The 12,510-nt window shown below is 38.7% G+C and overlaps 2 protein-coding genes across 2 annotated transcripts; one reads left to right on the forward strand and one right to left on the reverse strand.

The window, feature by feature from the left end:
• The first annotated feature begins 2,126 nt into the window (after nucleotides 1-2,126).
• On the forward strand, nucleotides 2,127-3,596 carry LOC110093759. The gene is made up of 4 exons (XM_028698241.1): nucleotides 2,127-2,792; nucleotides 2,888-2,962; nucleotides 3,055-3,195; nucleotides 3,267-3,596. Exons 1-4 carry the CDS (start codon nucleotides 2,613-2,615, stop codon nucleotides 3,594-3,596), a joined length of 726 nt encoding a protein of 241 aa, XP_028554074.1. The 5' UTR covers nucleotides 2,127-2,612.
• On the reverse strand, nucleotides 3,494-12,013 carry LOC110093757 (probable xyloglucan galactosyltransferase GT19). The gene is made up of 2 exons (XM_020818737.2): nucleotides 10,195-12,013; nucleotides 3,494-3,629 (listed from the first exon to the last, which is right to left on the reverse strand). Exon 1 carries the CDS (start codon nucleotides 11,627-11,629, stop codon nucleotides 10,229-10,231), a length of 1,401 nt encoding a protein of 466 aa, XP_020674396.1. The 5' UTR covers nucleotides 11,630-12,013; the 3' UTR covers nucleotides 3,494-3,629; nucleotides 10,195-10,228.
• Nucleotides 12,014-12,510: the final 497 nt, after the last annotated feature.

The following is a 12,510-nucleotide window of genomic DNA, read 5'->3' on the forward strand; positions in this document are numbered from 1 at the left end:
TCCGGGATAACTCATCCTTTCAGTCACACCCAAACACCACACCATTTGTACAACACGGTCACCATATGCAAACTCACGCCAAATATGGTATTCACAAACCAAAACAAATATTCGATCTCTCGGCCACCGTCTCTCCAACCTCCACACCTACAAGCTATACACAGGCGTCCAAATCTCCACAATGACAGGCTGCGATGGACAATGAGATCTTGATACTCCACAAACAAGTGACTTGGTCTCTCGTTCCAAAGCCCGCGACTGATCAAATACTTGGCTACCGGTGGACTTTCAAGACCAAACTTCAACAGAATGGCCATATTGATCGTTACAAGGCACGATTGGTAGCTCAAGGATTTAACCAAACACTTAGTGTCAACTACAAAGAGACCTTCAATCTGATGGCAAAAATGCCTACTATTCGTGCTCTTCTAACTATTGCACTTCATCATCAATGGCAAGTTCTCCAACTAGACATTTCAAATGCTTTTCTCCACGGCAATCTGCACGACACAGTTTACATGAGACAACTGCCTGGCTTCATCGATCCTCAACATCCAGATCACGTTTGCAAACTTCATAAATCACTCTACGGCTTAAAACAGGCTCCGCGGCAATGGTTTCAGAAGCTTACGAACTTTCTTCAAAAATTCGGATTCGGGTTCAGTCGCTCTGATCCCTCGCTTCTCATCTTTCATCGTGATCAAATTAAACTCTATTTTCTCTTACGTTGATGAAATCCTACTTACAGGAATGATCAAGCAATGCTCCAACTTCTTCTCCAACAACTTCATTCGCAATTTGATCTGAAGCAACTAGGGAATGTATCGCTGTTCCTTGGCATACAAATCCTCAACACACCTTTCGGTTACTTTCTCCATTAGGAACACTACGCATTACAAATCCTACAGCAATCCAGATTAGAAGACTGCAGCTCCACTCCTACGTCAATCACCCAAAAATGCACGTCAACACCAGCAAAAGAAGAACCTTTTCACGATCAACACCTGTACCGCAAACTGGCTGGATATCTCTAGTAAGTATCCATTAATCGCCAGGATATAGCCTTTGCTACCAACCACATCTGTCAACACATGCACGCTACTACAGTCAGCAACTTCATCGACCTCAAACGCCTACTTAGGTACATCAAAGGAACCATCAAATTTGGCTTACCCATTACCATAGGAAATCTGCAACTAAGAACCTATGTCGATGCGGATTGGGCTTCAAACACACTCGACAGAAAGTCCATCTCAGGGTTATGTACTTTCCTCGGTGACACGCTCATCTCTTGGTCAGTCAGGAATCAAGCCACAGTTGCTAAGTCGTCCACTGAAGCCGAATATCACGCACTATCTACAGTCACATCAGACGTCTTGTGGCTTCGTCGTTTGACCGAGGACATTCATATTCCCAAAAAATTCTCCAACCAAAATTCACTGTGACAACACCTCGGCTATCGCTTTAGCCAACAATTCGGTGTTCCACGCTCGAACAAAACACATCGAAATCGACTACCACTTCATACGGCAACACATCAACAACGACTCTCTCACCGTCGAACATATTAGCTCTAACGACCAAATCGCAGACATTCTTACAAAACCCCTGGCGACAGCTCGCTTCTAAGATCTTCGAAACAAATTGACCATTCAAATACTGAATGCTCAATTTGCGGGGGCATATTAGACCACATGACACGTCACGTGTTAAGGGTTTCTTTGTAATTTATTTAAGTACCATGCTTTGTATTTCTATTTATACACTTGTACTGCTGCATTTCAATTCAATGAGAAAGTTATCTTTATTCTTTCTATTCTCTCTATCTGTTCCCTTTCTTCCTCTGTTCTCGCATATCAATCATGATGCTTAGAAAAGAAAAAAGTTCATAAAAAATTGTGTAAAATGATATTATATTAATATTATGATGCAATTTTTTATATAATATAAAACTATAAAATATAACAATAATTATTTTAATTTTTTTTTTCTAAAATTAATAACTAAGTATTTTGCAATCTAAAATCTAATGGCGCCATGAAATCAGAGTGTTGCATTTTGACTTGAAATGAATTTAAATTCTTATTGAATTAAAGTATATCCAACTTCATGTTTTCCCCCTTTCTTTATGGTTCCGTTGTAATTTACACCAACAATTTTCTTTCCCGAAATAATGTTTCAACCTTCCATCAACCTTTTTAACACATTTGTTAAAGCAGAACCGACGGTTGGATTTTCAAGCCGAGTTGAGGTCATCCATCAGTTTCCCTCCTAAAATCTCTCTCCTTCCCCGTTTGATTTGCTTACTTATCTCCATTAATGCGTGGCTTGCCTTCTCCTGCTTCGTTTTTTGCAACACGAAGAACAGGTCCCTTACACTGTCGCTTCTTCTCCCTCGCTCCCGTCCTTTTCTTCCATGTAGTAGAAAATGAGGAGAACCACTTTTTTCCCCTATCCTTAACTCTTCTTCATCTTCAGAATTCAAAGCTTCACCAAAACAAGGACGACGGTCTGCTTTGCTTTTTTTTTTTTAATTTTTTTCTTTACTTGAGATTTCTACTTTTTTTTTTCTTTACAACGATTAACTCTGTGAAGTTCTGTTTGGAACAGAAATGGGTTCCTATTCGGAAATGCCGAGTTGGCTAGAGAAGTTACTTGCGGAGAAGTTCTTCAGCCCGTGCGCGCACCACGAGGGGGTCAAGAAGAACGAGAAGAACATCCTATGCCTTGATTGCTGCTTCGGCTTCTGCCCCCATTGCATTCTCCCTCACCGCTCCCACCGACTCCTCCAGGTGCGACTGACGAAAACCATCGCCGAGCCCTTTGGTTCTTTCGCTTGCTTAATTTCCTCTCAATCCTGCAAACTTTCTTTAATTACCTGTGAAAGATTCGAAGATATGTGTACCACGATGTCGTTCGGGTGGAGGATTTGGAGAAGCTCATCGACATGTCATTGGTTCAGGTAAAGTAAGGAACTTCACTCAGAAGAAGCACAAAAAGGAATTGACGAACTTGAAGATCAACTGTTATATTGATTACAATTTTGTATTTCAGTCCTACACGACGAACAGTTCAAAGGTGGCGTTTTTGAAACAGAGGGCGCAGAGTCGTCCCTTCCGTGGCTCCGGCAACGGATGCCGCTCGTGTGACCGACCACTTCAAGAGAGTTTTCTGTATTGTTCCCTTTCCTGCAAGGTAATGCAATCGAATATGAGAAAAATAGTTTCATTTTCTTTTTAATCTCACTTTTCTTCTTACCCGCTTAGGTGAAGAAATTGATGATGAATGACGGTGAGCTCTCAAGGCACCTGCGTAAGTGCGAGTATCTACCGCTTTCGATCGACGAAGACGGCCATTTCACCCCAGATTCTATTCTAGAGTCCCCAGGTCCCGATTCCTCCGGATCCATTGGAAGTGGCGGGGCGAAAGACTGCGTTGCTGTTGGCGGTCTCCTTTGCGCCGCCGTGATGGAATCCACTGCTCGACGTGGTCGGGGTTGCGCCGGCGTAGGCTTTGGGACGGTGGTTGAACCGGCCGGTTCGTTGCGTAAGAGGTGGAGGAAGATGCCCCGTCCGAACCGGTCACCCCTATTTTGACCCGCGGTCCGTAATTGCTGGCCCGATGGGTTTCTGGAAATTCATAATATCTTTTAACTGAAAATATATCCAAATTTTGACGGGTCCTTTTTTTTTCCGAAAAAAAGAAAAGGATTATTTGACTGTATGCAGTTTTTTTTGATAGAGAAACAGTTAAATGGCTTAGAGGTTACGGCTCTCATTCAAATATTTATTATATTTTTGGTAAAGTGTTTCACTATTGTAATATCAATGCAAAAAAGTGATTTTTTTATTCGGAAACGGCGTAACAATGCATCAGGCTTGTTGATAAGGGCAAATTATTACGTCCGGTGTCCGGATTCATCCAGACATCAATTAAAACACGTCATATCACCAAAATACATCGGGTCTCAATATATTTGGGTGACGTGGAGCGTCTGAATTGGATGTCCGGACGTCAGAATGTCGGGTGATTGGACGTAATAATTTGCCGTTGATAAGAAATTATTACGTTTAGAGTTTAGACATAGAGAATCATTTGATTTTATTACTGTGAATAATAAAAATACAGTTACTCTTCATCACTATATTTCTATCGTTCACACAGTCATAAAATCAAACGATTCTATGTTCGAACCCTGCACTCTTAATCTTCTTGTTAAGGGGAACTTCAGATTTTTAAAGGAATTTTATAATTGTTTAAATTTTAAAAGCTAAAAAAATAATAGAGTTTTGGTCAAGGTGTTAGTGAGGGGAGTCAGTCAGAGTTTGGCTTATTAATGAGCTCACAATTCGAATTTATTGAGCCACAAATAGCTTGGCTTATTAATGAGCTCACAATTTGAATTTATTGAGCCACAAGTAGAAGCTAGAGCTTATACAATTATACTTGAGCTCTTATATTAAATAAACTTGAGCTCAATTGACTTAACTCATAAGCATGTCAAATAAAAAAAAAACTAAAATTTTTAATTTAAAATTAAAAAATATAGCTCAACAATTGAGTTAAGCTTGAGCTTTCAAAATTAGCTCTAATTTATAAATTTTTTAAAATGCTGAGTAATAGCTTTTATAAATGCGTTTATTTATTTATAAATGAGCAGAAGATCAATAAGAACAAAAGAAAGTTAATTTGATCAAACATATATTCAATTCAACTCAATTCGTTTACACTCCTAATGTTGGCGTCTCACTATTTTTAATTGAATTAATAATGGACCACATTGCATGTAATCATGTGACCACACAAGATCAAGTTCTAAGTCTCATTTTGATTTCTTCCCCCCTTGACTTTGACTTTCCAACAATGAGGATCGAGTCAATGGCTCATTGGTTGAAGAAGTAAAACCCTTCCCATGCGATCCGTTCGCCTTAGGCTTTGTTTGGAACGGCTTTCTCACTGCTTCTTAAAGCAGCTTTTTAGTAAAAAAATTAAAAAATTTTATACTAAAAAGCAACTTTAAGAAACAGTAAGAAAGCCATCCCAAACATAACCTCAAAATGCCCCAAAAAATCCAAAGTCCAAGTTGCCTTATGAATCTTTTTATGCTTCCAATTATGGTGAAACTAAAAGCCATATTCGAGGGAAACATATTACAAGAACTAGCTAGGCTAAAGTGTTACAATAATACTAAAAAATAAATTTTCATCTCTTGTTGTCCACTCCTAATTTATTCATGGATGAACCCTAGTTTGTTCCTGTATGATTGATTTTATGAACTTCTACCAATTTTTTGGTTTGCTTTGCTTATACAACAAATTAGATCCATGAAATGAAAAGAAAGTCTCTTTAGGAATCAATCAACAACATTTGTTCCTCTAACACTGATCCATGGTTGATTTTGGTGGGTTTAAATTGTGTAAGAATTGTCGTAAAAAAGGCAGCTGGCACTTACATTTCCTTTGCAAATTGGCTAATTTTAACTTTTATACTCTTAACTCTAGATTTCTTGAAAATTCAATCAACAGATGGACAACCCTACTAGATATTTGTTTGATAGAGCTTTATGTAATATCATATAAATTTAATAATTTCCCCTTTTGTACTGTAATGTTTTGAGCCTCTCTCTTTTGATCATTCTCCTATTCTCATTTCGATGGGCACCTCTCCCAAGCTAAAATGGAGATTCTAAAGGGAAGGATGACATCAAATTTCTCAACCAAAGAATCAAAATTAGAGAGATTAAAATTTTATCAAGAGATTTCTACTCCTCTTATCCCTTTACATTTGCAGGATGATATTACTAATGAAGCCATCACATAATTTTTAATCTCCTTAATAGTTAAGTAACTTTCTTCCTCTAATAAAGATCCTTTTGTTCAGCATAAGCTTTCTACTCATGATTGTAGTGGGGTAATCACACCTTCTATAATGATGAAATTATTTGCTCTCTTTGATATTGGAGATGGAAAACTGGCTGAATTGGATGGTTTTACATAGAAAATTTTCAATGAAAACTGGCCCATCAATGGCCTTCCATTTCTTGAGGCCATTCAATACTTCTTCTCCTCTGTTAAGCTTCCTAATGGTGTTAAGCATTCAACCATACTCTTATAGCTAAAAGTGCCCATGCTCAAGCACTTAATGACTATCAGCCCATCTTCTTATATAAAATCTTATATAAAGTTATTGCCAAACTCTATGTTGATAGAATTAAACTGCTTCTCTCTAAACTCATCCAACTTGCATAATCGGCCTTCACTCTTGATAGAGATATTACAGACAATGTTATCAATGCTAATGAATAACTTATAAGATTTTAACTCATCCAACAATTCCAAATACTTTTGCACTAAGATTAACCTCAAAAAGGCTTTTTATAATGTTAATAGACAATATCTCTACAATAGATTGAGAGCTTGGGATTTCCTAAAACATTTGTTGGTTGGATCAAGGCATACAACATTAATGTTTACTTTTTTTGTAGTCAACAGTAGTGAGCTTAAGGGATACTATCCATATTGTTTTGGCCTCAAATAGGGATGTCCCTATCTCCTTTCCTCTTTACTGTTATTATGGATAGCTTTTTTTGGCTAATGGAGTTGCATTATGGCTAAGGTCCTTTCATAAGTATTACAAAACATAACTATCAAGTTTCTCACCTTATTCATGTAGATGTCTAAATACTATTCTAGATAATTTCCATAACATATTTGGCCTATGTGTCAATTTAGAAAAATATGCCATTTGCTTCTCCGACATTGTGGATCTATATATACTAGACTTCAAATTTGAGATGAAATAAGTGTCTCCAATAAGCTTCTTCCTTGTGACAGTCTAGGCAGCTCCCTTTCCTCTTTTAAACTCAAAGAATATGACTATCCTAAAACTATAAACAAAATATAAGTGGTTCAAAGGATGGAAATAAAAAACTTCTATCTTTTGAGTGGATTCCAACTTATTAGATCCACCATATGTAACTACAATTATTTTTGGTCCCATTGTATCACTCTTCAAAAAAGTTTAAGGAAAAAGATTGTCATTACTAAATAATTTATTGCATAAATGGTGAACAAAAAATGTTTTACACTATATCCTATTGTACTCCCACCAAGCCTAAGGATAAGGGTTGTTTATATCTTCCTTGGATATTTTGAGTAAAATGTGTAAGGCCAAAATTATTTAGAGATTTTATAATTTGGACTCTTACCTCATCATGGCATTTCAATGTTTTTGGGTTTCTATGGTGCAAATCTTCCAACAATGCATCCACCTTTCATAAATCCCTAAAAAATTCATAACTGGCTTACTTTCAAGATCTCTACTCAAACTAATTTATTTCTTTTTTATGGCCTTTGGTTAAGTGGGAGTTCGCTATATGAAACTTTCGATTTCTCATTTTTAGACTAGTTAGGCTTTTCTTATTTGACTAGACTTAATGATGTCTTGTTGAATGTGACTTAGAATCTCTCCTCTGCTCTCCATACCATCCTTTTCATTTTCAGACGAGATGAGGATTGAGAGTATTTGCTATAGAAATAGCATTATGTACAACCCCATTTGGAACTCTCTTGACACTTGCTATTGGATGGACAAAATCACCTTTTCCTATAAAATATTTTATTCTAACCTTCATGCATATTTGCTTGAAGTGAGTTTGAGAAGATATGTTGGTATAAAGGATGTACTATTAAATATTTCATGATAGCCTGAAAGATCCTAATAAGGGGATTGAAAATTAAAGATGCAATGTCTGATAGAGGCATTAATATTAATCAACTCTATGTTTTCTTTAACACAGAATGAAAGTCACTCTCATCTCTTCTTTGAATGCCCCCTCTCTCTTGCCATTCTTAAGAGATACATTCCTTAAGGAAGTTTTTTTTCCCTTCAAAAGGACTATAACTTCTCTCAAGTTTTAGTCCATGTGAAAAGCTTTTCCTATAAGATTACTAAGAAGTTCTTTCTATTTGTCACCCATATTACGGCTCATTATTGATGAATAAAAATGAATTTGAAAAATCTTTACTAACAATGAGATAATGCTAATCTTTTGATTACTAAGAACCTTTTTGCCATTCAACTAACGAACAGAGAAGTAAATTTCAACAGAGAGCTTCTAGATTGCATTTTAAAGTTATATTTCAATAGATGTACACCTTTTGTGCTCTCTCTTTGATATGATGATGCTATTTCTTTTTACCATCCTATTGCATATTTCACTTGCCGTAGCCCTTTATTTTGGAAAATATTGTCGTCTCTCTATTATATCAGTATGGTTGTGCTTACTAATCGCAGGTGATGAAAATTTTCATTTATTCCTTTATGGCAACATCTGCTATTATGTTTTGGGGGCTCTGTCGATGCCTACAATTCATCATTTAACATGCTTTGATGTTGGAATGTTTTGTTTATCCTCCAATGGTAGTTCCTATTGGGTTGTTCTCGGGCATTTGAGATACCTGCAAAATATTTGTTAAAAATTATGGTGGTTGTTATGCTCTTGCCATATCAGGCTTTTTTCTCTTCTTTTTCCTGATCTGCTATAGTTTTATTTTTTGGTGGGCAATCTTTTCAATTGCCATATAAGACTAAACTAAGTGCACCGCTTGTGCCTCAATTTTTAAACCATCCATGAATACATTAGATCTCCAAATTAGTATTTTGTGATTGAAATTAATAGGGTTGCCTTCAATGATTTGCTTTAATTTTGGTTATAGTCATCTATTTTGTTAACAACATTTAGCAGTTACCGCCATTTTGTGATTGAAATCAATATGGTTGCCTTCAATGATTTGCTTTAATTTTGGTTATAGTCATCTATTTTGTTAACAACATTTAACAGTTATCGCCATTTTGTACACTTATGAAAATTTCATATTTTATGCGACTTCTATATTCTTTCTTTGATTAATGAATGACACGACCCTCATTATTCTCAAAAAAATATAATAAGATATCTGATCAATCATATGAACTGCAAAAAAAGCCCAAATGAAGAGAGCATAAAAATGCCTCCAAAGCTAACTTTTAAAGCCAAAAATAACATCCAAATAGCCAAACAAACCAAAAGATAAATGAGAATGTGCTAACATAAGCAAGCAAGTTGAAATAACCACAAAATTCAAGAAAATAATGTTTCTTAGAAAGTCAAAATAGTTTTTTTTTATAGTTAGGTTAATTAAGACAAACTCACACACACATTACATACACAAGACTCGAACCCAAGATCTATTAGTTGGTAACCTAAGCTCCTAACCAACAGACCAAAATGAGCCGTGTAAAGTCAAAATAGTTACTATCCGCATAAATGATGGTATACAGTAGAAGGAATAAATCTATTCAAATGAAACCCACAATAGTAATACAATGTAGATGGTGAATATAAGAACTATCACCAAACCAAGAAGAAATGAAACGAAGTGTAAAAGTCATTTCAAATGATTTAGTAAAAAAATCAATAGCTTAAAATCAAGACAGTAACCATCATAAAAGCCATTTGAAGCTAAAGCACAAAAAAAAAAATCATAAAAGTAAATCAATAAAGCATTACTATCCTCCCTACGATGTTCATGTCTGAATCCCCTAAACTACCACCCAAAAAAGTAGAGTACTATCAATGATAGCTTGATGAAACAACCTACAAATGTAATTAACCATGATCTGTTGGTTGTGAGCTTTAGCTACCAACCAAGAGATCTTGAGTTTAAGTTTTGCATATGTGGTGTGTGTGTGAGTTTGACTTAATTGACCTACTTGATTGTACAACGATTTCAAAAAATGAAGACTCGGCGGGAGAAATTATAGATAACATAGAAGAAGAATATCAAGACTATGTTCTCAATTGTAAGTTTTTTGCTTTACTATATATTTTATGTTTTTATAATGAATCTAATGTTTTTAAAAAAAAAAATTTTAAAACCGCCAATGCTGGTCCCAAGCCCGGATGAAAAAGGTTGAGGGTTTTTTTTTTAACTTCAATATTTTGTGCCCCCACATGAACAAAATCCTGGCTCCGCCCCTGTATACCTAGTTTAGTTTTTAGAAAAATCTAGATCAAGAAACCCATATAGGAGAATTAAAAAAAAAAAAAAAGGAAAAACGGAAGTTTCTAGATTTAACACTGCCCTATATTTAACATAAGTTAGTAAAAGAAAAATAAATATAAATAAACAACAGTAAAGAACAGAAGAAAACCTGATAAACATAAATGTTCAATCCAAGCCGTCCATCAAGAGTCGACATCATCTTTCTCTTCATCGAACAGAAGCGGCTCGGCGAGGCCGACCGGTCGGCTCCGCAGCTTGATGCGGCGGAGCACGCCGTCTATGGCGAGATCAAAGGCATCCTTCCTGGCGCGGAGACCAGCCGAGCTTCCATGTCGGCGGTACATCACACCGGGCGCAAGCTCCAATACTCGCCGCCGCATTCGCCTTACTTTCTCATCGTTAATCGCCTCGAGGACGTCGGTGACGTGGACGCCGCCGTACACAACATCCTCCTTTGGAATAAACAACGAGAACGTCTCATACTTGTCCGGCGGGAGATGCCATCCGTACTGCCGCCTCGCCGAGAGCTCCTCGAAGAAGACCGGGATGCAGCCGGCAAGAATGGCGTCGAAGGTGGAGCGTCGAGCTGGCGTATCGCCGGGTGGCTGAAGGCAGAACCTCGAGCGGAGCATTGGCAACATGTAGCGAATCGGGTCGTGTGAGCAGGCGCCATCGGAGCAATCGACAACCTCACAGAGATCGGTGCGGTTCTCGCATTCGGCGCGGATGCTGCCGCGGATGTTGGGTCCCCCGCCGCCGCCGCCACCGGCGAAGAGCATGAGCTTGGGGCGACGGGAGCGGCGAGCGCGGTCAAGCCAGGATTCGAGTCGATCGAGACTGGCCGGATGAAAGGAGGTTGGATGGGGGATGGCGTGCTCCTGCCACGAGTCCGGGCGGGATTCAAATGTGAGGGCAGTGAGGTTGAGAAAGGCCGGGAGGTGGAGGATGGAGGTGCCCCAGGAAGGAGGGTAGATGTCTGGGTCCTGGGAGAAATCCCAGGCTGGGCGCGCCATCACAAGGAAATGGTCGTGGCCTGATCGGCGAGCCCAGATCTGGGGATTATTTTCATTAACAAGAAAGCGCTGCAGGTTCAGTCCGTGCTGGGCCGAATCGTTGTAGAAATCTGGGGAGTAAAGGTATGGAAGGGCGTCAAGGGATGCGTAATAAGGGAGGAAGACGGCATCTGCGCGGGCGGGGTTGGCGGTGAGACATGGGTATTCGAGAAGGCGGTGGTGGAAGAAGGGTTCCAGATAGTGGGAGTCGGTGCGGTACCAAGAAAGAGAACGGTTGTGGGTACGGGGGCCGAGACCGTGGTTAGCGAGGAAGGGGCAGAAGTCGTCAGTGAATATAGGAAATGAATTGCACCCTTGGAGGAGCTCAGTGTTGAACCGCGCCGGCAGTTCCCGGATGTGGATCCACCGTCCCTCACACTCCACAGCAGCCTTCTTCTCGTTTCCATTTCCCAACTCAGTATTTTTGGGAATGGATCGGGCAATCGCAGGCGACGCTAGCAAAATTGTAAGGAAAAACCAAGTAAGGAGAGTGAAGGCGGCGACGAAGGATGAAGAAGGCTGGTTTTCCATGACTGGAAGAGGAAGAGGAAGAGGCGAAGGAAAAACAAGGGTGGGCTCGTCGTTCTATAGCTCGCATATCTACAGTAGGGGATCCATTAAGGCCCCGTAGAGAGATGAAAATTTGCTCTTCATTATCGAGGGATTTGTTTCTAAAATTGTTCAGAAAAACATAGGATGATATCGAGGAAGAAATTTCCCAATTTTTGGATATTTTGGGGCCGGAGCTTGGCCTCGGCGAGAGGATCGTGCGACGTGCGTTTGATGCCGCTACTCGACTCGCGCACTGGTTCGTAACCGCGTTCCCTGCCGTAGAGATGGTTATTAATGGCGGATTTTGCCTCAGCAAACCACCTCATCATCAATATACACCGTTGCTCTCACTTGCGCTGCGGAAGTTTGCGGTTTTAACCAACAAGAGTAGAAGGATCGGGTAAGAATGCATCACTATTCATAGATATATTAAATAATTATTCAATAATATATTTGATATGTTAAAAAAAAATCATTCTGATCGTGAACGAATCTTGAGGCAAAATCAAATTGAAAACCGCCGAAATTTAAATTGGGATCATCCGAACTCCGATTTTAGCAAACTTATAGTCGAACTGATCATCTTAAAAATACAAATCCAATGACACCAAATTCGACTCAATCCAAGCTCAAGTGGGTCCAAATCAAAGACTAGAAGCGCTTTTGGAAGGTTGAAACTACAATTTGGATTACCAAACGGTTTACAAACGTGATATGCTTATAGTATAATCAAGCGACTCGACGAGATGAATCCAACGAGCCCAAGATCATCAAATTCTGATATCATTAAGACATTCAAATGTCCGATAAATGCCTTATGATCGGGGGAATCAATATGGGTCATCCGATGGAGCACTCCA

This window comes from Dendrobium catenatum, unplaced genomic scaffold (assembly GCF_001605985.2).
Source record: "Dendrobium catenatum unplaced genomic scaffold, ASM160598v2 fragScaff_scaffold_1056, whole genome shotgun sequence".
In the NCBI taxonomy this organism is placed as follows: Eukaryota; Viridiplantae; Streptophyta; class Magnoliopsida; order Asparagales; family Orchidaceae; genus Dendrobium; species Dendrobium catenatum.

Bases quoted from the DNA above. Each gene is read 5' to 3' on its own strand.
- LOC110093759 (XM_028698241.1), top strand. From the start codon at position 2,613: ATGGGTTCCTATTCGGAAATGCCGAGTTGGCTAGAGAAGTTACTTGCG. The intron at 2,793-2,887 runs GTGCGACTGACG...TACCTGTGAAAG, and splicing joins GCTCCCACCGACTCCTCCAG to ATTCGAAGATATGTGTACCA. The intron at 3,196-3,266 runs GTAATGCAATCG...TTACCCGCTTAG, and splicing joins ATTGTTCCCTTTCCTGCAAG to GTGAAGAAATTGATGATGAA.
- LOC110093757 (XM_020818737.2), bottom strand. From the start codon at position 11,629: ATGGAAAACCAGCCTTCTTCATCCTTCGTCGCCGCCTTCACTCTCCTT.